General features: G+C 46.9%; 1 protein-coding gene across 1 annotated transcript in view; it reads right to left on the bottom strand.

The window, feature by feature from the left end:
- MINDY4 (MINDY lysine 48 deubiquitinase 4) overlaps positions 1 to 26,242 on the bottom strand; it is a 102,633-nt gene that overhangs the window by 60,641 nt on the left and 15,750 nt on the right. Inside the window, exon 5 of the mRNA XM_067746655.1 lies at positions 21,847 to 22,280. Within this exon, the coding sequence (XP_067602756.1) occupies positions 21,847 to 22,280 (434 nt within the window). The remainder of the gene's footprint in view (positions 1 to 21,846; positions 22,281 to 26,242) is intronic.

The following is a 26,242-nucleotide window of genomic DNA, read 5'->3' as shown; positions in this document are numbered from 1 at the left end:
CCAAGCACTTTGAAAGCATAGTTTTTAATTTACTTCTCACAGAAAGCCTGTGTGTGGGGTAGCAAAGGGACTTTTTAGCCTTATTTTCAAAACTGAAGACGCTGAGGCTCAGAAAATCGAAAATGGTCCAACACAAACCAGTCCACGGCACACAGACCCGTGGCCAAACGGGGACCATACAATACTGTGACTCTTCCCTGAGGCTTAATTTATGTATTTCAAAGGCTGGACTTTTCTTTCAAGATTACATCTGTATTTAAATTTTACAAAATTGTTTTAGTGTTCTTACTTAGCCAGAAAAATAATAACAACCTGAATAGTGTCTGATTTACCATGAAGTTAATGGGGCTTAAGCTTCAGGGACCCTCCCTTGCACAGGCCCTTCCAAGAGGCCCTAGCACATGTTGGCATGGTCTTCTATTTTTGTCAAATTTACACAAATGAGGTAAGTTTATATTCTTTGTCTTCAAGAGGCACCCAAACTGTGTAAGTTTCAGGCTCACAACGTTTGGATCTGAACCTGGACCCAAGGAGTTTGTTCTTTTGTTTTCTTTTTTATTTGGCTGATCCAGGAGTTCCCAGTGACCCACCAAGAGATGTCCCGAAGTCTCCTCCACCCCAGACACCCTGTAATTGTCTTGTCTAAGTTCGTACAGAGAAAGGTCCAGCCGAGACTGGCTCACAGAGGTCCCCTTTCTTCCACCCCATGCTGCCCCATCACACACACAAAAAAGGACTCTCTAGGAAATTTTGACTTACACCAAAAACACAGAGGACTGATTGTTTTCTGGGCATTTCTTAGGAAAAGGAGAAAGAAATGTTGCTTTAAACCCAATTGAGCTTTGCAAACTCTGAGCATTACAGCACTCACACACATAAAACCGGAGAGCTGTGGGATTTCCATGGGTGAGCAGGCCCCCGTCAGGACACACACACCCTGGGCTAAAATTAGATGTGTCCCTGGGCCAGCTAGGTGGCCTCCCTGTGCCTCTCCAGGTAGTGTCTGCACTTGAAATGAGGTGCGAGGGTCCCCGGGTACCAACCAGAGTGTGGAAGCCTTTCCTCCCCACCCCTCTGGGGTTACCACCCCTGCCTCTAATGAGGGTTTCTCAGGTGGAGAGCCTAGCAGGGCGGGTATTCAGTGGGAGCTGGGATGTGGATAAGCACAGCTGCTCAAAGGTGGGGAATCTGTGCTGGAACTTTCCATGAGCCCTAAAGCAGGGGAGCGCAGGACCCACCTCACAAAGAAGTCAGGACCTGAGGACTGAGAATTTTAGCACAGGGCAAGTATTCCTTCCCAGATCCTTAAGAGGTAACAATATTCCATGTGAGTTTGCAAGGAGGAAAGAAAAAGAAAAATCAAAGCAGCACATTCTCTTTTCTCCTTAATAGTGGAACTTCTGCAGAAGTGGAATGAAGCCCTTTGGCAAGGCTCTGACTCCCTTGGTTTCTAGGGATCTAAATGCAAATAACACAGGCAGGAGACTGAAAGCACACGCCCTCCAACCCCCCCCACCCCCCACCCCCCCCCCCCCGGAGTCCTTGCTTCTCCAGGCCACTCCCTTCTGCCAAGGTTACCTATCCCCGGCAGGGTGGACGTGCAGGGACTTGCAGACTGCAGCCCCTGCTGGACCGTGTGGGCGAGCAATGGTCCCAAGGAGCACGGCCAACGGGAAGAGCTTTGACCAAAGGTATCTGGAGCTTTTTCCAGGACAAATAGAAAAACCATGTGTAGCAGCTGGACCCACGTCGGGCAGTCTCCTGTTGGAAATGTCACACTGAGCTTCGCGATGTGGGTGTAATCAAGGAACTGTGAGTTTCGAGAAAACATCCGGAAGGTATGGAGCGGGAAGATGCGGCCAGGCTGTGGGCGTGCGCATTCCAGGTGCAACAGCGTGGGTGGGGGAGGATGGATCTGGTGAGGGAGGGTAGGAATGGGCTTCGCAGTGCCCACCAGGATGACACCAAACGAAGCTGCTTTCTGTGCCACTGGAAAACATATATGAGCTCTTGTTTCTGTCACAGCCACTGGTTCCTTGAAGGTCAAAGGGCTCGAGGATGCCCATATACAACAAGGAAGGGGCTGTGTCGGGGTGATTCCTCGGTGTCTCCTGGGCTAGCCTGTGTCTGTACCGTCACCTCACCCGGATGCCACCATTCCATAGTGACCCACTATGACCCTATTACGTTCTTCATGATCTTTTCTGAGAGACAAAAAATAGATCCTATTGACTTCATTTTTCCTATTTGTTCCATACATACTTGCCCTTTCTATTTTGAAAAGTGTTAAATCTACAGGAAAATGGAAAGGACTGATACCATAACACTGACATACCCCTCACTTACAGTGACGAATTGTTAATATTTTGCCTTATTTGCTTTCCCTCTCTACTTCTCCTTCTCTCTCTCTCTCCAAATACACACAAACACACACATTTTTTTTTTTTTTGCTGGAAAAAAAATATAATATCTGAAAGCAAGTTGCAGATATTACGTCAGCCTAACTCCTAAGAACAGTAACAGCCTCCCACAATCCATGGGGGGTTATTGGTCGGACAACACTTTTTAAAACCAGGATCCTTGTGTAAGCTCTCCCAGATTCCTGCGTCTGACAAGTGTACTATTTTGGAGTTATTTTCTTGAAAAAGAAGAATGATACGTCATTCATAATGCCTTTAATGGGCCAGGTCCGTTTTTGGTTTTTATCTAACATGGATACTTCCAACTTCTCTCTTCTTCTTTTAATACACCGTGTAGGGTGGGGGGTGAAGAGGCTCTGAGTTGTAGAGGCGTGTGGCTGGATTTCCTCGGCAGTTCCTGGCACTGGCTCCTAGACACTTGTTGAAATGCCCTTATAAGTTCATCTGCTCTCTGGATAGTAGCTTCTGGAACATGAACACTCAATGTGTCATTGCTCCATGAGGAGGTGATTAAGAAAAACGAGGCAGCTCTAAGCCTTGCAAAAGAGCCTCCAGTCCCCAGACGGGTTCTTGGTTTGGTTTCTGTCAATGACTTTTTTAGTTTGCTCAATTTTTTTTTTTTTTCCTCATTCAAAAGAAGAAGGGAGAAGGCCAAACAAAGTGACACTGGGAGCAAAGGAAGCGTCATCATCAATTCTAGGAACGCCATCCTCCATCATGGACTTCCCCTTTCCCTACACTCCACCAAGGAAACTAATGAAGCCCCAGGCCTGGAGTAGAAGCCGTGAGAGCGTGGACCACAGCGGTGTGGGCCCGGGCAAGGGCAGCTCACTGTGCCAGCCCGCCGTCCAGGCCTGGCCTCCGGAGAACTTCTGAAGAAAAAGAAAGGCGGGAGCGCACATCCAAGTGGCCCCCGCCTCACCTGGGCCCTCAGTGCACAGGGTGGACATGCCCTGCGGAGGAGGGCCTGCTCCGTGCCTGAGTCAGGGAACCCAGCCCACACTCCCCACTGCCCTCGGCTGTAGCCCACACAGTGGGGCTCAACTTTTCTCTTTAGCCATCACCATCTTGTATAATCTGCCTCTAATCTCACTTCCCACCCCTTTCTTACACAATGTTCATTTATTCAGGAACACGTCCATCCATTCAAGAAACAGCGTGCTTGGGCTAACTACACAGCAGCAAAGAAAGCAAGTATTTATTAAAGCAGCTGCTGCGGGCCAAATGCTTTACATACATTATTTCATTTACTCTTCATAACATAAAGATAACGTAAACATAAAAGTAGGTATGTCATCCCATTTTTTAGATGAAGAAAGTAAGTTGTAAAGATTTTTTTGAAAACACACGCACACTGTGCCCAAGGTCACCCTGTTAGTAAGGGACAGATCTGTCCAATTCTAAATCTCGGGCCCTTTCAGCCTCACCATGCTGGGTTACTAAACGTATTAAAGATGGAGCGCCACCTTGCAAAGTCTCAGAACACAATAAAATGCGATGTTTCCCAAACAGCAGTCCTCAGTCACTTAACAAAGATTTGCTTAATTGGAATACATTTCAAATACCTCAGAAACTCTGCTGAGCAGAACTGGCTCTTTCACTGAGGATTTAAAAGGTACTCTGGGAACTTGTAATGCCCCGGGCCGGTCATTACGGACATCAATTATCATTGTGGAGCTTGGCAGAAGATGAATCTGGCTACTGTGGCCGCTGCCCACTCCCGGGCCCGCCCAGGCCCACACTTCCTGTCCCCTCAGAGTCTCTACGAATGATCAGTTTCTCCCCTCTGCTCCTGCCGCCCAGCCCCTGGCTTACAAAGGTGCTCCTATCTCTCCCATCCTGGAAAGAAAGACCCTGTGCCCTAACCCTCTACCCTCTTGAGCGGCCATCCTGTCCCTATGCTTCTCATCCCCTCTAACTTCTTTTATTTTTTTCTTTTATAGATTTATTTATTTTTGGCTGCGTTGGGTCTTTGTTGCTGCACACGGGCTTCCTCTGGTTGCGGCGAGCGGGGGCTACTCTTCGTTGCGGTGAGCGTGATTCTCACTGCGGTGGCTTCCCTTGTTCCGGAGCATGGGCTCCAGGCGCACAGGCTTCAGTAGTTGTGGCACAAGGGCTTAGCTGCTCCGCGGCATGTGGGATCTTCCCGGACCAGGGCTCGAACCCATGTCCCCTGCATTGGCAGGCGGATTCTTAACGACTGCGCCACCAGGGAAGCCCTCTAACTTCTTTTAAAAAGCTGCATGCTCTCGTGCGTGTCCTCACCCTGCTGCAGGTGACCTTCTGCCCCCAAGTCCCTACTGAAAGTGTTCTCTCCAAAGCCACTCTGTCACCAGACCTAGTGACCTTCCCAATCTCCCCACTAAGGTTCCGAAGCTGCCCACACCTCCTGCTTCCTGGAGACCCTCTCCTCCCTCACCTCCCAAGTCCTCCTCTGCTCTGACCACCCCTCTTCCTTACCACGTCAAACATGTGGCTCTCCCGTTGCAGGATTCTGACCTTGGCACCTTTATCCTGCACCTTTGGCCATGTCCACCCCTCCAAGTACTTCAACTCTCAGCCCCGTGCCAGCCCCTCCCAGATGTCCCCTCCCAACCTCTCATGCAACATTGCCCAGGATCTGCGTTTCTGCCCCACTCCTGACTGTGGAAACAACAGCTCCACTGGACATCTCCAGGAACAGCCTCTTCATCTGCTTCCTGACCCAGTGCCTCCCCCAGTCAGGTCCCCTCTCCCTGCCATCCGCATGCCCAGTCTCCCGGCCCTCCAGGCCCACAACCTCCCTGGACACCAAGTCCCAAGGATTCTCCTCCCAGATCTCCTGCTCCTCGGGTCAGGGCCCACCCCACCTTCTCGGTCAGATTCCTGCTACTGGTCACCCTTGTCATTTCTGCAGCGCTCCTGGACTAGTCTCCCTGAAGCACAGCTCTAACCAGTTAAAAAAAACAACCACCACCTAACCAAAAATTCGAGAAACCTTTCTGTTCCTCTCTACTGCTCTTTAGCTTGGCTCTCAAGCACTGTCCAGTCCTCCAGTCTCCTCTCCTCCTGGTCCCCACACATGCCCTGGGTTCCAGCTACACCACCTCACCTGCCTCTTCACACTTGTTCACACTGGCCCTTCAGCTTGGCATGCGTCCACTCCCTGAATCACCAGACCAACCCTCTAAGTCCTCGCCCATGTCAGCTCCCCATGAGTCCTCCTTCCTCAGACAGGGGCTTGAGGATAGGGGTTAAGACTGAGGTCCCTAGAGCCAGACTGCCTGCATGAACTCAGGCTGGTTGGTAATTCTGTGCCTCAGTTTTCCCATCTGTAAAACGGAGCTGATAACCCTCCTAGTGTTGCTGTCAGAATTAAACGAGGTAATACATCGAATGCTCTTGCAACAGAATGACTATTCAGTAATATCAACAGCTTAATTATCCTTCAAACAATCTAGACTCCAGCTCCATGGCACCTGCCCTGTCTGCTTGTCACTTTCTCTTCTTTTTTTTTTTTTTAATCATGATTTTATGTGTACGGAGGTCTTGGCCTCTTTGGGGCAAGAGCCACATCTTCAGCATCTCTCCCCAGCACTATTCGAACAAGCAAGAGAAACTCCATAAATGCATTGTTGAACTGAATAAAATTAAATGACAGGTATTTACATAGAGATCAAAAACTGTTTAATCTATCGGGAAGAGGCTCTACTTCTGAGGGACCCATGGCCACGAAACCGGCCCCTACAGGAAATGGAAGGAATCCCATGGTTTTAGTAACTTCTTGTGCAATGAGCAGAGAAAACAAAGTAGAATTTTCTGGAATGAGGCACACACACAGGAGACGGCCCTGGCGGGTCATCTTTGTGATTTGAAGAATTCTGCCCCAAATGCCTCTGACAGAACTCAGCATCAAGGTAGAGGCACCAGCCCAAGTGAGTCATGGCCACTGTTTAGGAAAACCAGCTGAGGAGTCACGAGGGAAGGTCCACTCTAGGAGGACGCAACAGGATTTGGCCAGGGAAAGACTTCAGCTCGCTCCACCCAGGCCCCAAGGTAGCCAGCCTGTCAGGGTTATACTTGGGGTGAGAACAGGGATGCCCATCTTTTCCCTAAATCAGTGCCCTTTCCCAATCCTTAGGAAAGCTACGAGATTAGCCTCTTTCTCCATGAGCCACCATAAGTGCACATTATCCAAAAATGTCTGCAAATGCAGCAGAACCCAATGCAGGCCCCAGGGGGGAAAAAAAAAAAAGGGGCTGAGGAAGAGCAAGGGAGCTGCTTTAGTCTTTAGGAATGAGATCCCCAGGGACATGGGCAAACTTTCCCCCCACCCCAAAAAAATCTCAGGCTTGGAGGAAGGTGCAGAAGAGTGATGAGTATGTCAGGCACAGCAGTGAGGCCCTTGGCTGGCCCCCAACTGGTCTATTCCAACCCCACTCAGACTTCAAGGCCCAGCCCAGGAACAGCAACGCCCCCTCCGAGATCCTACAGTGCCTCAATGGGCACCATCCATCTGGCTCTGGGACAGATGTCTCCTATTTTCAGGTGGCTTTCCTGTTTGCTAAATCACTAGTCCCACTCTCCTGTGTGTCCCTCGAATGAAGGGGAAGACTTCACATTTCACCTCCCCCTCCCACAAGGCCATGCCAATAATTCAGCTCCATCCAATAAGCTTGGAACAATTCTGATCAAAACTGAGGGAGGCAGGGTCACAGACGACTCACCCCCATACTCAGGTGGCTGACAACCCAGGAGGAGAAACATGGCAGCCTGTCGGGTCTCCAGTGTGACGTATGCTGTGAGAGGTATGAGAAGGGGATCACGTCCAGGTATAGGAGCAGGGAAGAGATCAGAAAGGCTTCCTAAAGAAGGCAACGTTCAAGATGACTTCAATACTGGACATCACAGTTAAATGAATATATGAATAAAAAATAAATGAGTGAATGAATGAATGCTGACAAGTGAACTTGAAGATAAAGTTTGGACGGTTCCAATTCTATTAAAGATTATCAACCTAAGTTTCATGACACTGTCCCAAAGAGATCAGCATGGTTTTCCCTTTCATTCTCCTTACTATGTACATTCTCTCATTTGCTCCATATAGATTGCCAGGTCCAGGGACATAGCTAGGAAAAACAAGAACAACGAAGAAGTAAGGCCCACTCCAATCCTCAAAGAGTTCATGGAAGTAGAGATGAATTATCAAATCATTATGCTCTATTGAGGATTACCCATGATACTGAGAAGCAGAAGAGAAGCAGCCAGACTTCGGACCAGGCTAGAATTAGGGTGAAACATAACAAGGTACCTAGGACGCAAAATTTAAGGAGGCACTCAGTCTCAAGGTTCATGGAGGTGCCTACACTGCAGCTGAAACACCGTAAGAGTGAGTGCCTCCTTAAATTTTGCCCCTGCGATACCTCACTTGCTTCACTCTCATCCTGACCCTGTTGCTAATCTCCAGATGGGCCTCTCTTTGGGGTTCTGGTAGCTAGGGTCTGCTGGAGCTAGCTCACAGACCAGCCAGTAAGCATCTTGGAGTGAGGGGAAAAAAGCACCCAGGAGGTAAGAGTCTCCATACCCCTCCCCTGCTCTCTGACACTCACCTCCCGAAATTATCCCTGAGCCTTAACAGCTTCTTCCCATCTAGCAGCAGCGGCTTCCCCTGCACGGAACATCTTCCCAGCTTGCGTGCCATGGACTTGGGCCTAGGGCAGAGCTGGCAAGGCCCAGCTGTGTGCAGAGGAGGATCTCACAGCTGCCATCCTAATGTCCAAAATGAGATCATTCACCCTTCCAAGGAGAGGTGCCTCTCTAGCTACACTTTCTTGATCTCGAAGGAAATCTGACTCATGAGAAGTCTCTTTCCCCTGGGGGATGCATTGGATCAAAGACTCAGAAACCCTTGAACTGAAGGTAGGTAGCAGCTATAATTAAAGCACAGGGGTGAGAGCATCAGCCCTGCTCCTGGAGGGCTCCGAGTGGCCTGTAATGTGCGCTGGAGCCGTTTCTCCTGTTTAAACTCCTGGACGTGCCAGGGAGAGGCCGGCTTTCGGAGGAGAGAGAAGGCATTCCACTGTGGACCGGGGACACACACGTAGGGTGAATGTGGGTAAGAGGTGGGAAGGAGAACCAGCTAGGCACAGGGCACTGATGGCAGGTGTGAAGGGGAAGCTGGACCAGCACAGGAGCCCCAGGCAGGCCACCTGTTCACGCGGGGTTTCTGGCACACGGGAAAGCAACTGTGTGTTGTGTATGTTTCAAGACTCAGCTAATTTCGAACCTCCCTAGTCTGACATAAAGTCCAAATAATGTGCAGAGACAAATTAAAATGGAAATTCTACCCATTACTCATCCCATGCAGCGCAGATGTTGTCAGACTCTCGATGCTCGGATATGGGGAACAGTCAATAAACCACAAATGCCACATCCTCTGCTCAGCCTCTGCCAGGCCCCAGGTGGCATCATTCACTCCCTCTCAGAATGCAAACAGGCCTGGCTAGTGATCTGGAGCCCGGGAGTGGGGAGGACTCGGGAGGGATTGGATCTCATTCATCTCTCTCCCACCTGAGTGTGTCGTCACGTCATCATCGTGGGTAGGGGCCTGGTGAGTGTCTGCTGGCTGAAATCACACAACAGGGCCAACCAAAGTCTCTGGGGTCCTGAAGATTGATGAAGATCTGCTGCCACCTACTGTCCATTCTCCTGCAAAACCCGAAAACCTGATGCGGGCACACCCTACATCAGTTGCTGTGTCCCTGGAATTGACTACAGGCCTTGACACAGAGCTGTCACACATGGATGCCTTGGTGGGGCTGTGTCTGTGTCCAGGCTGCAGAGATCCGCGCAGAACAAGGCAGGCTAATCACAGCTATTCCTCGCCCAGTGTTACTAGTTCACCATCAAGTCTTGGCATCAAACACGGCCTCTCCAAGCCCAAGGCCCTCCTGCCCTGCCAACAGCACCTCCACCTGCTCCCGGCCCTCCTCTGAGGGCCACAGTTAAGCACTCAATTACATACAGCCTCAGCGGGCCTTTGGCTTCAGAGCAGGGAGACATCTCATCTTTCCACATCCCCAGTGCCAGATCTGGGCGCCAAGAAAGCTCAGGGACACCTCCTGTCTGACCGAGACAGCAGGGCATCATCCAGCTTGAAGCCAGCGATGGGTTAACATGGTGCTCTTGCAACGCGAGCTGTGGGGGTCGTGACGGGAGGGGCTGTCTGGGGGTTTATGTCGAACTTCTTTCCAGTCTCCCCCTCTGGGTCTGTCTCCTCACCTGTAAATGATCCCTGCTTGGCCTGCCTCACCAGGACATCCCGTGCACCGGAAGTGACGGCCATGAGCAGGCTTCGAGACGACTGTCTATTTTTATTATCCCACTGGGAGCTGGGCGAGTATAGAAGGAACCGTGAGAACTGATGTGCAAGATGCAGGTGTCCCCCACACATGACCTTGACTGGCGCACCCATCCCAGCTGCTATCCACGTTGGCTGCTAAAGGCTCACAGCTGCGCCCTTCTCCAGAGAGCTCTCCTTCGCAAAACTCAGCCAGGAGATGGCGCACTGCCCGCCCCACCCCAGGTTGGGCCACCCATAGCCAATGACTGACACAAGAAAGGAAAGCCCTCTCCTAGCTTAAAGGAGGGAGCAGCTCTGGGTCAGCTCCCACGCTCCTCTCCCTGTGGGAGCCGCCTGACCCTCCACATCCCTGCCGAGACCCTCCCCTGCTTCCTGTCCTGCTTCCCTCGCTGCCTTTCTCCTGAGAGCACACGCCCAACAGGTTACATGCACCTGACCCTCCAACTCAGGCTCAGCTTCCGGGGCACTGGTTCCCAAAACTTAGCCTGCAGCCCATCACCTGGAGGACTTGTTAAAACACCCTGCTGGGCTTCACCCCCAAAGTTCCAATTCAGCAAGTCAGACAAGTTGTGTTTCTAACAAGTTCCCAGGCAACGCAGGTGCTGCCGGTCCAGGGATCACAGTTTGAGAAGAGCTGTTCTTGGCACTTTGACCTAAGACAGAAATCATTCAACAAGTAATAGGCAAAGGGGCTGGAGGTGGCACGATGCAGCACTCAGCCAGCCTCCCAGACAAAACCCTGCAGCCGGAACAGGAGACCATCAGGCCTCCAGCAACAGACCCTCCTGCTCGGGGCTGGGGGCGAATCTGCGTTGCTGAGTCCTGTATCATTTTACTATAGGAGCTCAGAGGAGCCCACCATCTAGGAGGGACTCCCAAGGCACAGGGCCCCGTTTACATGCTCATTCTTTATACAAGATGAACATTAGAGACCAGCTGAATAGACTATGATTCCTGGATCACAGAGAAGGTGGAACTTTGGCCTGGACACGCCCAAGGCCATGTGTACCGTGTAGGATGAGGGGCATGTCAGAGACGGAGGAGCCCCTGAAGAGCAGTCCATCCAACCCTTCCCTTACAGACGGGAGCACAGAGGCCCAGAGAGGGCTGGACATCTGACCAAGGCAGACATTCAACCTGCAAACACAGGAAAAATAAGCGCTCGATTTAAAGGCAAGACAATTGCTTTCACTGTCCTCAGAGAACAGCCGTGAGCAATCCTATTACGTGGGCTCTAGTAATAGTCCTGGTGTGAGAAACCACCTCTTCACAGCTTCAATAAGACCCTGAGGCCAGAAGAGAACTGTCCTGTCACAATAGCATCAACAGGGCCTGAAATGAGAACCACAAGACCGCTGACTGCTCACATCTGTGGATTCCAGACACATGGTCTCTGACTCAGGCCACAGGGAGGCCAGTCAACAAAGAAACACCACTGGCCTGGCAGGGAGGACAATGGACTGTGGCCTGGTGCCCATGATTACACCTGCTTCTCCCGCCACCTTCCTCATTTCAGGGAACGGCAACTCCATCTTCCGGTTGTTCAGCCAAAAACTTTGGAGTCATCCTGTCTCTTCTCGTTCTCTAATGAGGCAAATCTAATCCAGGGTCAAGTCCTGCTGACTCTACCATAGGCAGGCTTCCCCTTCTACCCAAAAGTAGAGTGTTCCTAGGAAAGTTTTCCCAAGCTGAGATGGTGTAACGCGAAGAAGCAATTACCTTAGGACACATCTTGCTAACGGAGGCACAAAATACATCGAGATCAAGCACAGAGGCCTGATTCAAGCCACCATCAGCTCTCCTCCAGATGACTGCAGTCGCCCCCTGCCTGGTCCCCCTGCTGCCAGCCTTGTCTCCTGGAATCTATTCTCAACCTCAGCCCAGCAGCCAGAGGGACCCTGCTGAGCACACGTCGCAGAAGGCCATGCCTCTGCCCGACCTCCAAAGGCTCCTGCATCACCCAGAGGCAAAGCCAGCACGTTCAGCAGCCTCCAGGCCCCTGCTCGCTCTTCCCCTCCCTCTCCACCTCTCCCCCTCATCCACTCAGCCTGAACAAGCACCCTGTTCCCACCACAGGGCCTGTGCACGGCTGCTCTCTTTGCATTTGCTCCCAGGGATCAAAAGCTGGTTCCCTGTCTTCCTTCTGGTCTCCTCTCACATCACCTTCTCAGAAGGGTTTTCCCCAGCTCTCCCTTTGTAGAACAGCAGCCCCAAACCCAGGGCTCCCCATCACACTTCCCTGAATTACTTTTCCTCGTGGCACCCAGGTTTGTTATATATTTACTCACTGGGCTGTTGTCATGGGCTGCCTCTCCCCATCAGAAGTATACACTCCAAGAGGGCAGAGACTTGGTCCTTCATCCATGTGGAATCCCCGGTGGCTAGAACTGCATCTGGCACATAGTAGGCCATCACGGGTGGCGTGCTGGTAGAAGTTAACAACTGGCTCTCCAGGGAAGGGGGATGCTAATTGGCAGCATTTGCCAATTCCCATGGTGTAAATATTCCTACCATGACCCATTTCAAGCTACCACATTGACGTCAGGAAGACATGGCAACAATCAGGTCCGTGAGCCAGTACAAGCTGGCTCTGACACACTACGGCACTCATTAAAAACTTGTTAATAAGTTAATTGAATAAATGGATATTTCTGTGAATTGATGGGGGTTTTTTGAGGACAAACTCCATGAGCTCAGGGATTGAAATCAGGCCTCTCCAAAACCAAGGGATGACTGTGTGAGGAATAAGATGTCACATGCTGATGGATGACAACTGTGCTGCAGGCTTATACTGAGTACAGGAAAGACCACACATATTTCGAGAAAAAGCTCTCAACATAGCCAGACAGTGAAAACAGAGCTTATGAAAGGACCGTACGACACCTGCAAGAGCTCAGGTGAGCCACTTGCCCTCTGCTCCTGGGCCCTGTTCCCCACCTGCCAAGTGAAGGGCTTGGGTCCCAAGGATCTTTCTAGCCCTGACAAACTATACGCTTAAGAATCGAGACAGATTCTAAAGCAACATCTATTCCACTCTGCTTTCAAAACACCCAGTTTAAAACATCTGTTAAAAAACCCAACGAAATTAAACTTCAATTCCATGGATTCTATCACACTTTAAGCTTGTATTCTGGGAAAACATCCACCTTCCCCAGGGTGAAATCCATCGATGCTCATGAAATTCACAACTGCCCTGAGCTCACTGGATACACCATGACAGCCACATAGTCAGACATCTTCTACAGGCCTAATCCCGCAGCTCCCAGGGGCCGTGCAGCCGTGGGTCTTCCTGGTTCCCTTCCCACACATGACCCACATAAAAAAGAGAGAGACATGAAGACAGTCAGACAAGCAGGGGAGAATGGCTGGATAAGGTGAAAACAACAAAATTTCTCCTGGGAGTAGTAGAAAGGGAGAGGGTAAAAGTAAACAGTTTAAAAATCATGAGACCAAAAAGGATTTTAAACACTGCAAGAAAGAAACAGTTGCCCTCTGTGGCAGGCAGAATGACGCCCACCCCTAAAGATGCCCTTGTCTTAAGCCCTGGAACCTGTGAACATGTTGGGTTACATGGAAAGGGAATTCCTGGAGATCAGGTTGCTGGTCAGTGGAGATAAGGTTGCTGGTCAGCTGACCTTGAGATGGGGAGGCTACCCTGGATTATCCAGGTGAACACAATGGAACCACAGGGGTCCTTCAGAGGGGAAGAAGGAGGCGGAAAAGGGAGAAAGGGACAATCAGAGAGATGAGAGCCTGAGAAGGACCCGGCTCACGTCACTGGCTTTGAAGACGGAAAACAGGGGCCACAAGCCAAGGCATGTGGGCAGTCTCTAAAGGCTAGAAAAGACAAGGAAACAGATTCTCCCTTAGAGCCTCCAGAAGGACCACAGCCCTGTCAACATGTTGATTTCAGCCCAACGAGACCCAATGCTGACCTCTGTCTTCCAGAAGCTAGACACTGCTGCTGGGCCACTGCCATGGGTTGAACTCCCAAGGGAGGCCAACAACTCTTCTCAACTTCACGACACTGAGTACACCCATGCTTCCAAAGGAGACCGGGCAAAATGTACGTGGCTGCAGCTTCTGCAGTCCACACACATCTGGAAAACATAAGTGGAAGCTAGTTCTTTTTTTTTTTTTTTTTTTTGCAGTACACGGGCCTCTCACTGATGTGGCCTCACCCCCTGCAGAGCACAGGCTCCGGAGGCGCAGGCTCAGCGGCCATGGCTCACGGGCCCAGCCGCTCCGCGGCACGTGGGATCCTCCCAGACCGGGGCACCAACCTGTGTCCCCTGCATCAGCAGGCGGACTCTCAACCGCTGCGCCACCAGGGAAGCCCTGAAGCTAGTTCTTATTGTCAAATGCCCAGCATGATGTGTTTTGAACTAACATGCAGAAACTCAACCACAGCAGGGTCCATGTGGCCATGAGACGCCCCAAGGATTCACTCTGAAGGACTCAGACAAATGACAGGCCATCAGGCCCCAAGAGAGCATAAGCACCGCAAGTGAGACTGCCCCCAACCAGACCATCAACCTCCACTAAGTGCCGCCTGGGGAGCCCCAGGCTTGGCAGACTGGGTTCCGGGAAGAATCACTGCTCCGATGCTCTTAGTCCTGCGCCTGAGGTTTCTAGAGGGCCTAGTCTGGGCCAGGTGTGTAGGTGATAGCAAGATACGCAAAGGTAGAGAGGAAGCAGAGTGAGGCAAGGGTTACAGGACCACCCAGGTCAGGGCCAGAGGTCCCGCGGATCTGACTGATTGTGAGAGGAATCCAACAAGGGCAGCCCTGACTAGCCAGTGACAAGGGACAAATGGCCCCAAACTGCCACAACAATGAGAAGGTGACATTTTCTAAGCATCTTCTAAGATCAAAGGACACAAGAAAGAAACAAAAATCAAAGCAAAAAACAGTTCCTTCAGCAACTAAGTCTGATCTAAGGAGTTAGTGTCAGAAGGGCCTGACTGCACGTATACTCACGTTCCCTGACATCTCAGCAGGTCACGTCCTCCACCTGCCCCCTCTCCCAGGACACATGCTCACTCCCCCGCCCCCAGGTGTGACTTCCATGGCCATCCCTAAACCTGATGCTGCAAGGCCCAGCAAAGGCTCCCAGGAGCCACCTTTCCTCCAGCTTCATTAGGGCTGAGTGATGGAGCATGTGCCATGCATGCGAGCCAGCTCTGCTGTCATCTCACTGTCCCTCGTCATGTTTTAAAAGAATTACATATGCACACGGCTCTCTCACCTGAAGGGTTCACAGGATCTTATACACACTAGGTCTCAGACCTATGTTTACTGTATTGAATGAAAAAAACAGTGATGGGCAGACAAGACTGTTGGAGGGGTATTGGGAAGGGCAGGAGGTAGGTAGTTTTAGCAAGTGGGATTACTTCGGCCCTGGTTTCAAACCAAGGGTGCCACATACAGTTGGGTAGTATGTGCACTGCACAAAGCTGCCTAACTGAGGAGATGAGAGACTGCTGAAATCCAACCCATATTCTATGTGCCAAACTGTGAGCCCTTAGGCCTGCATCGACCCAGAATCTTGACAGGTTCCTTTAATTCTCTGTGCCTCAGTTTCCTCATCTAAAATGGAATAATAATTGCTGGGGTGGGAGGATGCTTGTTCTCAACTCCCAGTGTCTCCTGGGAGTTTGGAAGTTCTACTGGTCTACCCTGCAGACCTTTACTCTCTTCCTTTTTATTCACTCCAACCTGAGGGAGGATGTGTGACCTGATTGGTTAATTTGGGAAAGAAAGGAAAGACGGGCATTAGGCTCAGCTGCACCCTTTCTCCTCTGGGAGTGAGCTGCTCTTCTGGGGGCTGGCCCCTCCCACCACATGGTTGGTCCTGGGCCTGAGATGAGGTGGAGAAGTCTGTCCAGCTCTGGGCCCACCAGGCCTCATGAGTTGCTGTGTCTCCTACCTTCCCTTTATCAATCACAGAGATGATATGTATTTTACCCCAATCTAGTTGATATCCTTTGTTTCCATTGGCAATTTGTTCAGAACTCAGGAGGAGAAGAATACCAGTTAATGAGAACCTCCCCCGCCCTGAGAAGAAAACCAATAATACCCACCTGAATGGATTATCGTAAAGAGCAAACGAGATAATACACACGTGTGCTTAGCACGGTGCTCAGCATAGAGGGAACAAGTAGTGGGTAAACAACAAAGCTCCCAAAACATTTACTGATATAAAGATCGACACTATTATCATATGTTAAGCACTCCTGGTCATACTTCGCCTGGTCCTGAGGGAGGGGGCTGTGGCAGCACACTTACCTGCTACCTTCCTCCTCCTCTAAGACAAAGTCCATACCATCCTTCAAGGGCCTAAGAACTGGCCTAAGGCCACAGTGGTTATAAAGGGCAGAGGTGGTTTGCCAGTCCAGGCCATCAGACTCCAGAGCCCAGTTCAGGTTATGATAGGTGCTGTGATAACAATAAAATAGGCTAGAGGTGAGTGGGTGGAGGTGAAGTTAGTCAAAGAAAACCACTATGAGTATAAAACACCTGATTGACAAGAAAGAGACACTCAGGAGATGGTTTGAGAGCAAGGCCTTTACAAAGGCCTTGGGACTTACAAAGGCAAAGGGACAAACCAGTTATCCCTCTTGTAGAAATAAGTTAGACATGTTGGGTGAACAGGCAAAAGGGCCTACATAAAGAATAAAGATCTGTAAATAGCTGTGTCAATCCTGAAAGAAAGGTGAAGTAGGGGACTGACCCTACCAAGATACCAGGTTATAACTACAAAGCCACAGTAATAAAAGCTATGGTCATGACCAGTGAGACACAAGAGAGAGCTAGTATATTTTGTGCATGCCTGCAACCTTAAAATATTGTTAGATGGTCATGATTCTTTTAAAATATATATATTAAATATTTGTTTAGGGCTTCCCTGGTGGCGCAGCGGTTGAGAGTCCGCCTGCCGATGCAGGGGACACGGGTTCGTGCCCCAGTCCGGGAAGATCCCACATGCCACGGAGCGGCTGGGCCTGTGAGCCATGGCCGCTGAGCCTGCGCGTCCGGAGCCTGTGCTCCGAAACGGGAGAGGCCACAACAGTGAGAGGCCTGCGTACCAAAAAACAAACAAACAACAACAACAACAAAAAAAAAAAATATATATATATATATATATTTGTTTAATGTAAAGCCAGTCCCACCATTTCTAGTTTAAAAACTAGTAAGTAGATAAGGCTGTTCTCTAGAGTGTCTCTGTGGATACCCTAAAAGGCACCAGGATGGATTATGATTTCTGATGATTTCCTGTATAAGGTCTCTGCAATTTTGCAGCAATCATAGTTAGAAAAAGGAATGGGGAAGAAGTTCTGAATATACAGCACTGTTATTGCACTGGCTGGACAATCTATACAGGAAATTAGAAAAGAATCAAGACATGGGGTAAAGAACAAATTGTAGAGTAGGTGGTGCTAGGAAAACTGCCTTACTATATGGAGAAAAATAAAAGTGAGTCTTTCAACCTAACAAATACAAAAGATTAAATACCTAAATGTGAAAGCTAAAATTACAAAATTAATAGAAAAAATACAGGAGAATACCATGGAAACCTAAAGGAAAGAAAAGACTTAATAAAGAAAAAATGCAAAAATGCAAATCGTATGTCAAACGAGAGATTGATTAATTATGCCAAAATTAAGAATTTCTGTCCAACAAAGGAAAAGATATTTTACAAAGTCTAAAACTAACAAAAGATTAATATCTACCAAAAGAAAATTAAATCCTCTTTGGAGGAAGGTAATGTTAACCAGAGCCTCTACAATTATTCACATGCAATGTCTCGAATTGAATCAAAATTATCAGAAATGCAAAGAAACAGGATGAAATTATCAAAACCCAAAAGAAAAAAGACAATATCAATAGACCTATAGGTGATCCAGATATGGACGTTACCAGACAGCAACTTTAAAATGACTATGAATAATGTGCTCAAGAAAATAAAAGATGAAGAATCTCACAAAAGACTGATATCTACTTTTTACAAAGAAACAGAAATTATAAAACTGAAAAATAACTGAAAGTAATATATTATTATATATATTTAATAGCACGGCAAAAGAGAAAAAACATGAACCAGAAGATAGAGCAAGAGAAAATATCTAGATTAAAGTACAGAGAGAGAAAAAGATGGAAAACATAGGAAAGAATATTTTTTTAAACCCTACAGAACAGTGAAAATATGTAGTAATATATGTATAACTGGAGTACCAGGAGAGAAAAGAAAGGATGGGATAAAAGCAATATTTGAAAAGACAATAGACAATAATTTTCAAAACTGATGAAAGGTATCAACCCCAAACTGAGGAAGCTCTACATATACTAACGGAAATGTCAAAGAAAACCACCTCTAGGCACATCATAGTAACACTGTTGAAAATTAAAGAATGAGAAGAAGCAAAAAAAAAAATTAAAAAGCAGTCAGAGGTTAAAAAAAAGACACATTACCTTCAAAAGAGTAGTAATAAAAAATGTCAACTTATTTATCAATAGAGATAATGAAAGACTAAGGTAAGATAATGGAATTAAATACTTAAAGTACTGAAAAGAAAATAAGCCACCAATCTAGAATTCTATACCCACTGAAAATATCCTTCAAAAATAAAGGCAAAATAAAGACATTACCAAACAAAAACTGAAAAAAAAAAATTTATTGTAATATACCTGCTAAAGAAATACTAAAGAAAGTTCTTCAAGCAAAAGGAAAATGTAAATGCAATAATTATTCCAACTAAAACAAAAAATTATCAGACTGGATTTTTAAAAATCCACATATATGCTGGTTATGAGAGATAAGCTTTAAATATATACTAGACCATAAAGAAATCTCAACAAATATCAAAGGATTGAAATCATACAGAGTATATTATGACTAAAGTGGAAATAAGCTAGTAATCAAAAACAAACAGATAACCAGAAGAATAGCCCAAATGCTGTGAATTAGTCAATACATGTCTAAATAGCCCACAGGTCAAAAGAATAAATCACAATGGGAATTAGAAAACATTTAAGCTAAATTATATGATTATATAATTTATTAACTTCTGGGATACAAAGCATTACTTAGAGGGAAATTTGTAGCCTTAAAAGATATTACAAAAGAAGAAAGCTGAGGTGGGTAGAAGGTGCGAGAAATGGGTAAACTGGTTTTGTTTTCTTTTGCTTTATTTTAATTTAAATAAATTATAATAATTATTTTTTAAAAGGGTGAAGGATCCTGGTAAACCGCACAGACTTTTGGTTGGCACCTTTAAATGTAAAGCTACAGAATGGATGAAAATAAAAAGATGGAAAAAAAGATATACCATGAAAACACTAATCAAAGGAAAGCTGAAGTAGCTATACCTAAATAGACATTAAGGCAATAAGCATTATTAGAGATGAAGAGAGATCTCATAATGATAGAAAAGTCTATCCGACAGGAAGCTATAAGAATTCTATGTGTATATGCATCAAATAACATAGTCACAAAATGTATAAGCAAAGTAGGCCCAGCTTATCTATGGTCACAAAGGGAGTTAATACACTGTACCTGTTTAGCTTGCCTTGCACTACCAGTGCCTAAGTGCCTGGCACATATTAGGCGCACAGTAAATGACTTAAAAAGCCAGTATTACAAACCAGGATGCCTAATACTTCTTATACCCACCCCTGCAGAAATTCTCCAAGCAAATTACTAGTGTTTAAAACATACACATCACACACAAACAAAAACACAATTACCTAACTAGTACAGGATGGTGCTTACAGGCATGATGGGCTTTGGACTCAGAAACACCTAGGTTCGTATCCCAGCTCCTTCACTTCCTGGCTAGGAAACCTTGGGAGTGATAACCTCTATGAGTCTGTATTCCCTCATCTGTAAATTGAGGAATAATAATACCTCCTTGCAGGTTTTTCCAAGTATGAAATAGAATAATATATGAAAAGTGCCTAGTATAGTATCAGGCACTAAGTAAACTCTCAATTAATGGTAGTACTCAATATTAATAATTATATGTAAGAAATATTGAAAATAGTCCTGAAATAGCAGTCATGAATCCCCTAAAAATTAGAATCAGAAATGCCCAAAGGGCTTCCCTGGTGGCGCAGTGGTTGAGAGTCCGCCTGCCGATGCAGGGGACACAGGTTCGTGCCCCGGTCTGGGAAGATCCCACATGCCACGAAGCGGCTAGGCCCGTGAGCCATGGCTGCTGAGCCTGCGCATCCGGAGCCAGTGCTCTGCAACAGGAGAGGCCACGACAGTGAGAGGCCCACGTACCGCAAAAAAAAAAAAAAAGAAAGAAAGAAATGCCCAAAGAAGAAGAGGAGGAAGAATAAGAGGAAGAGGAAAAAGAAGAAGAACAAGAAGGAGGAGGAGGCGGCTGAGAATCAATAATTTAAGACAAAATAGAAATAAATAATAAAATAAAATAGAAAATAATAGCAAATTAAACTCAAAGAAAGCAGAATGAAAGGAAGAATAAAAGTAAGAGTGGGAATCAATTAATTAGAAAACAAACCTACAAAGCCAAAAGTTAGCTCTTTGAAAAAAGCATATAATTCATAGAACACAAATTACCAGTATCGGGAATGGAAACAGAGACATCCCTGCAGATCTTACGGACTTTAAAGGGACAATAAGAGGATATTCACAATTCACAAGGACACATGTACCCCAATGTCCATTGCAGCACTATTTACAATAGCCAGGACATGGAAACAACCTAAATGCCCAAAGACAGATGAATGGATAAAGAAGATGTGGCACATATAAACAATGGAATATTACTCAGCCATAAAAAAGAATGAAATTGGGTCATTTGTAGAGATGTGGATGGACCTAGAGTCTGTCATACAGACTGAAGTAAGTCAGCAAGAGAAAAACAAATATCATATATTAACACATATATGTGGCATCTAGAAAAATGGTACAGATGAACCTATCTGCAGGGCAGGAACAGAGACGTAGACATAGAGAACGGACATTTGGACACAGGGTGGGAAGGAGAGGGTGGGACGAATTAGGAGGTTAGGGTTGACATATATACACTACCATGCGTAAAATAGCTAGTGGGAACCTGCTATATAGCACAGGGAGCTCAGCTCGGTGCTCTGTGACAACATGGATGGGTGGGATGGGGGGGGAGTGTAAGGGAGGTCCAAGAGGGAGGGGAGATAGGTATACGTATAGTTGATTCACTTCATTGTATAGCAGAAACTAACACATTGTAAAGCAATTTTATTCCAATAAAAAAAATTGTGTATAATTACACAATTTTATATCAGTAAAGTTAAAATATAAATTAAGTGGTTACATTCCTTGGAAAAATACAACTTGCCAAAACTGACACAAGAAGAAATAGAAAATTTCAATTAAAAAAATTTTTTAATTGAATCCACAATTTAAAACCTTTTAACTCAATGCTCAGAAGCCTTCTCCAGAAAATTCTCCCAAATATTTAAGGAAGAAATAACACCAATCTCACACTAACACTTCAAGACCATAAAGAAACAGAGGGACCACTTCTAGCATATCCTGGACACCAAAATCTCACAAGGCTGCTGTTACAAGAAAGGAAATTTGCCAGCCAACCTCCCTCATGAATTTATATACAAAACCCTACACAAAATATTAGTAAGTCAAATCAAACAATATATACAAAGATAATGCGTCAGAGCCAAGGGTGGTTCATTCCAGAAATGTAAGGTTGGTTTAACATTCAAAAACCAATCAGTGTAGGGATCACCAAGGTCTATTGTGAAAGAATAAAAGCGAAGGGCTTAGGATAGGGTTAAAAGAAATTGCCCCAGAGGAGCCTTGTGGGAACTGATTCACCACCATACCTCTGGCTTCGACGCATCTCTTGTACCATATCAGGCTGACCCTTGAGAAGAAGTAAGAAGGGCCAAAGAAACACCCCTCGCAAAGCCTCCTGGTGTGTGCACTCTGGGCTGCTTTCTCCCCGGTGGAGTGACCATCATCACCTCCCCTACTTCACAGTCTCGCTCGGAGAGCCCAAGGAGCCACTCGGGACTGGACGGTTCTCCGAAAACCATCACCTGGGCACAGCACACTCACCTGAGGGCCGGGGGCTGGCTCCCCTGCCGTTTGAACACTCTTTCCAGCCTCTCCTGGGTCGTCGGGGCATTCCCACTGGACAAGGAGAAATTCAAGGCGGTCCTGTCGGCCTCTAGGCCACTGTCCACGGCTGGGCTGTCCTCTGAAAGGTCTCTCCACCGGCCGCTCCCGCTCTGGGGAAGCCCTTTGCCTGGCAGGGGAGGAGGGCTGCTGGGCAAGGCTCTCCACTTTTCCAAGGTCAGGGGGCTGAGCAGGCCCAGGGTGCTCCTGGGGGTGGAGGAGGTGCTGGAAGCCGGGCCCTCCTGCGGGACAGGCGGGGGACAGGCTGGGGTGTGAGCAGACAGCTCGGGCGCTTGTAGGCTCCCCTCCTCGTGGGGTTGGGTCGTGCTGCTCAAGGCCGGGGACTGCCTCAGCGAGCGTTTGCGGAGGGAATCCTGAAAAGAGCAAGGAGAAAAGCAGCGGTGAGGATCCCCTTGGAGGGAGGGGAGAAAATATCCCACGTCAAGCATTTACCCATGATCTTCCCTCCCCCAGGAAAGTCTTTCCCATCCTCAACTCCTTCTCCTAAAATCCTACCCACCCTTTGAGGAGACACGCAGGGGCTACCACTTCTGTAACGCTTTCACAGAACCCCACCCACATAAATGCCAGGAGCATGCCTTGGTCCCCCCCTCATACCCCTTACACAGAGCTCCAGGGTCAGACCTGTGTTCCCGTGTCACCCCCTGCCAGCCGTGTGCTCTGTCACAAGTCATTGAACTTCTTTGTCCCTCACTGCCCCACCTGCAATATAACCTGTCCACAACCTGCTATCAATAATTCCTAAATCCCAAAACCCCTAAAAAATGACCATTTCTTTTGGAATCCCATGGCAAATTCTTTTTCATTCTTATGAGGTAGGTTGCTTGCATTCTTGGGTTTTTTTGTTGGTTTTTTGGGGGTTTTTTGGCCATGTGGCTTGCGGGATCTTAGTTCCCAGACCAGGGATTGAACCTGGGCCCTCAGCAGTGAAAGCACAGAGTCCTAACCATTGGACCGCCAGGGAATTCCATTGCGGTCCCTTTTTAAGTGTGAATACTCATATGTTTTGCTGCAGAAATGTTTTATTTATGGGGTGCTACTCCAAACCCTACTGCAGGCGTTCTGTGGTATGTGGTTTATGCATTGTATTTCCCTTCTGAAGTTTAAAAACAAAATCTACATTCCAAAACACATTTGCTCAAAGGTTTTGGATGAGGGATTGGGGACCTACAGTGCCGATCTCCCACAAGACCATGGTGAGGACCAAAGGAGAGACCCAGACCCACGTAAGGCACCATCACAGAGCCAAACCCTGCACAGCAGCCAGCAAATATTACTTACTGCTATGCATCTTTGCCCCCGTCCCCACTTACATATGGCCTTAACCCTTCCTGCCAGTAGACCAGGTGATGAAGGCCATTCTTCCTTCAACTCTGGTGTCCCCAGAGCTCCCAGCCCAGTGACCTATACATAGTAAGCAATGCTTACTTTTTGAAATGAAGGAATTTCAGAGGCGTCAACAGAAATGTCCTCTCTCACTATCAATCATTAACCAATGAAATGAGAACTCACGGTGTTACCAATCTGAGGTAGAGGAGTAGGGGTAGGGGACAAAAAGACACCTGCTGGGCTCTTCCTGGGTTTAAAATTCTGGACCTCTCAGCATTTCCAGAAATAATCCTGGGCCAAATGGTAAAGCCTGTGCCAGAAAAAGAACAGCTAATTCTGCCATATTCCCTCCTGGTGGAAATTACTAGGCACTATAAACCTCCTCCGAAAGCCACCCAGGGCATCCCTTGCCACAGAACAAGGAAAACATTAGTCAACATTCCCAAGGAGACCCAAACTTCCGGCCAAGGGCAGGGAACCCAGACTCTTCCTCATTCTTCAAAAGTGCAGAGCTGATCTATATGCCATACCTAATGATGCACTACCTAGCAACCTTGCTCTTTTCTCTTGAGCAACCAATAAGCATGGCCAAGGTACTCAAAGGCCCACAGAACACCTTCCAGAATACCTGGGGAAATTCTACCTCTGCGTCCTTCACGGGATTCAGATACTCCAGGGGAAAAGAACACCTCCAAGAACAATCACTTCTCCTTTGGGGAGAAGTTTGCAGCAATCTCTCAGCAGTAAAGCAGGTAGGTACAAGCCATCTTCCTTACCCCTCAGTTATGAAGGGGTCTGAACCGCACAGACTTGATGATTAGAAAGTCATGATAGGACAGGACCCTAGTGTTCATCTGGTCCACCAGTTCCCAAAGTGCAGTCCACCGACCTTACAGGTCTAACCCCAAACCCTTTCAGGGAGCTCAAAATTATTTTCATAATAATAATACAACATGATTTGCCTTTTTCACTGTGTCCACATTTGTACTGATGGTGCAAAGCACTGGTGCGAAAAACTGTTGGCTGGCCCTTAGCACGAATCAAGGCAGCAGCACCAAACTTTACCGGTACTCAAGGTATTAACATCACTTGCAATAAAAGTAGATAAGTGAAATGCTAATTTCACTTAAGAATGTCCATGCTGAAGCAGAACGAATATTAATTGTGTTCAATCTTGACCCTATGTTATACATCTCTTTAACAGTCTGTGTGACAAAATGGGAGGTATATATAAACACTCTGCGGGATGCAGAGGATGAGGCTGTCACCAGGAGAAGCACTTATGCAGCCATCTGAGTTGTGAGCTAAACTTGCTAGTTTTTTCATGGAACAACTGACAGATGAACTACGGTTATTCAGTATTTGAATATTGAGTCCTGAGTATCTGGCAGGCATTTTCTTGAAAATAAATTGAGCCTGTCACATCAAGGAACATAAATGATACACTTTTGCCAGTGATAAAATACAAGTCATCAGGTAAAAATTAGAATCTGGGGAAACTTGTGTTTGCCATTGTGAACTGGAGGGCTTCTCAAAAACTTTCTGATAAGTTGAGTAGTGACATCAACAAATGCAACTTTTTATGTGTTTTTTTTTTTGTATATGAAATGTGTCAACGTTCAGAAGATCCATATAACTTAGTAAACCAATAATTTCCACATGACCCAATGCATCATGTTACTAAACCATGCAGTGGTAACAGAGTCATTCAAAGTTCAAGACAAACCAGTGGAAACTGATATGTAGAAAAAGTTCATTGGGACGGTTTCAGGTTCCACATTAAGAAACAACTTGTCTAAACCCTCAGAATGGGAGAAAATATTTGCAAACGAATCAACAGACAAAGGATTAATCTCCAAAATATATAAACAGCTCAGGCAGCTCAATGTTAAAAAAACAAACAACCCAATCCAAAAATGGGCAGAAGACCTAAATAGACATTTCTCCAAAGAAGACATAGAGATGGCCAAGAGGCACATGAAAAGCTGCTCAACCTCACTAATTATTAGAGAAATGCAAATCAGAACTACAATGAGGTATCACCTCACACCAGTTAGCATGGGCATCATCAGAAAATCTACAAACAACAAATGCTGGAGAGGGTGTGGAGAAAAGGGAGCCCTCTTGCACTGTTGGTGGGAATGTAAATTGATACAGTCACTATGGAGAACAGTATGGAGGTTCCTTAAAAAATGAAAAATAGAATTACCATATGACCCAGCAATCCCACTACTGGTCATATACCCAGAGAAAACCATAATTCAAAATGACACATGCACCCCAATGTTCACTGCAGCACTATTTACAATAGCCAGGTCATGGAAGTAACCTAAATGCCCATCAACAGACGAATGGATAAAGAAGATGTGATACATATATACAGTGGAATATTACTCAGCCATAAAAAGAAACGAAATTGGGTCATTTGTAGAGAGGTAGATGGACCTAGAGACTGTCATACAGAGTGAAGGAAGTCAGAAAGAGAAAAACAAATATCGTATGTTAACGCATATATGTGGAACCTAGAAAAATGGTACAGATGAACCGGTTTGCAGGGCAGAAATAGAGACACAGATGTAGAGAACAAACATATGGACACCAAGGGGGAAAAGTAGCGGGGGGGTGGGGGTGGGGGTGGGATGTATTGGGAGATTGGGATTGACATATATACACCAATATGTATAAAATAGATAACTAATAAGAACCTGCTGTATAAAAAAATTTTTAAAAAAAGAAAAAGAAAACCAGATATCTCAAGTTAAGGAATTTAGTACTTTTCTATATATGAGAAGATGCAAAAGTCAGGGCTCGCTGAAATCATTCCTTTGATGCGCACCTCAGCTCTCTGGGGTCAGCATCCTGTGCTTTCACATCCTGAGTCTCCTCAGGGTGCACTATGCGGGGGCTGGTGGCGGCTGCAGTGTCTGATGGTCGGCATCCTATTTCTACCCTGCGTTCCCTCAGGGCTCACCCTCAGGCCACTGCA

Source organism: Pseudorca crassidens, chromosome 8, assembly GCF_039906515.1.
Source record: "Pseudorca crassidens isolate mPseCra1 chromosome 8, mPseCra1.hap1, whole genome shotgun sequence".
Classification (NCBI taxonomy): domain Eukaryota; kingdom Metazoa; phylum Chordata; class Mammalia; order Artiodactyla; family Delphinidae; genus Pseudorca; species Pseudorca crassidens.
Note: the sequence above shows the minus strand (reverse complement) of the source record. Positions and strands in the feature narration are given on the sequence as shown.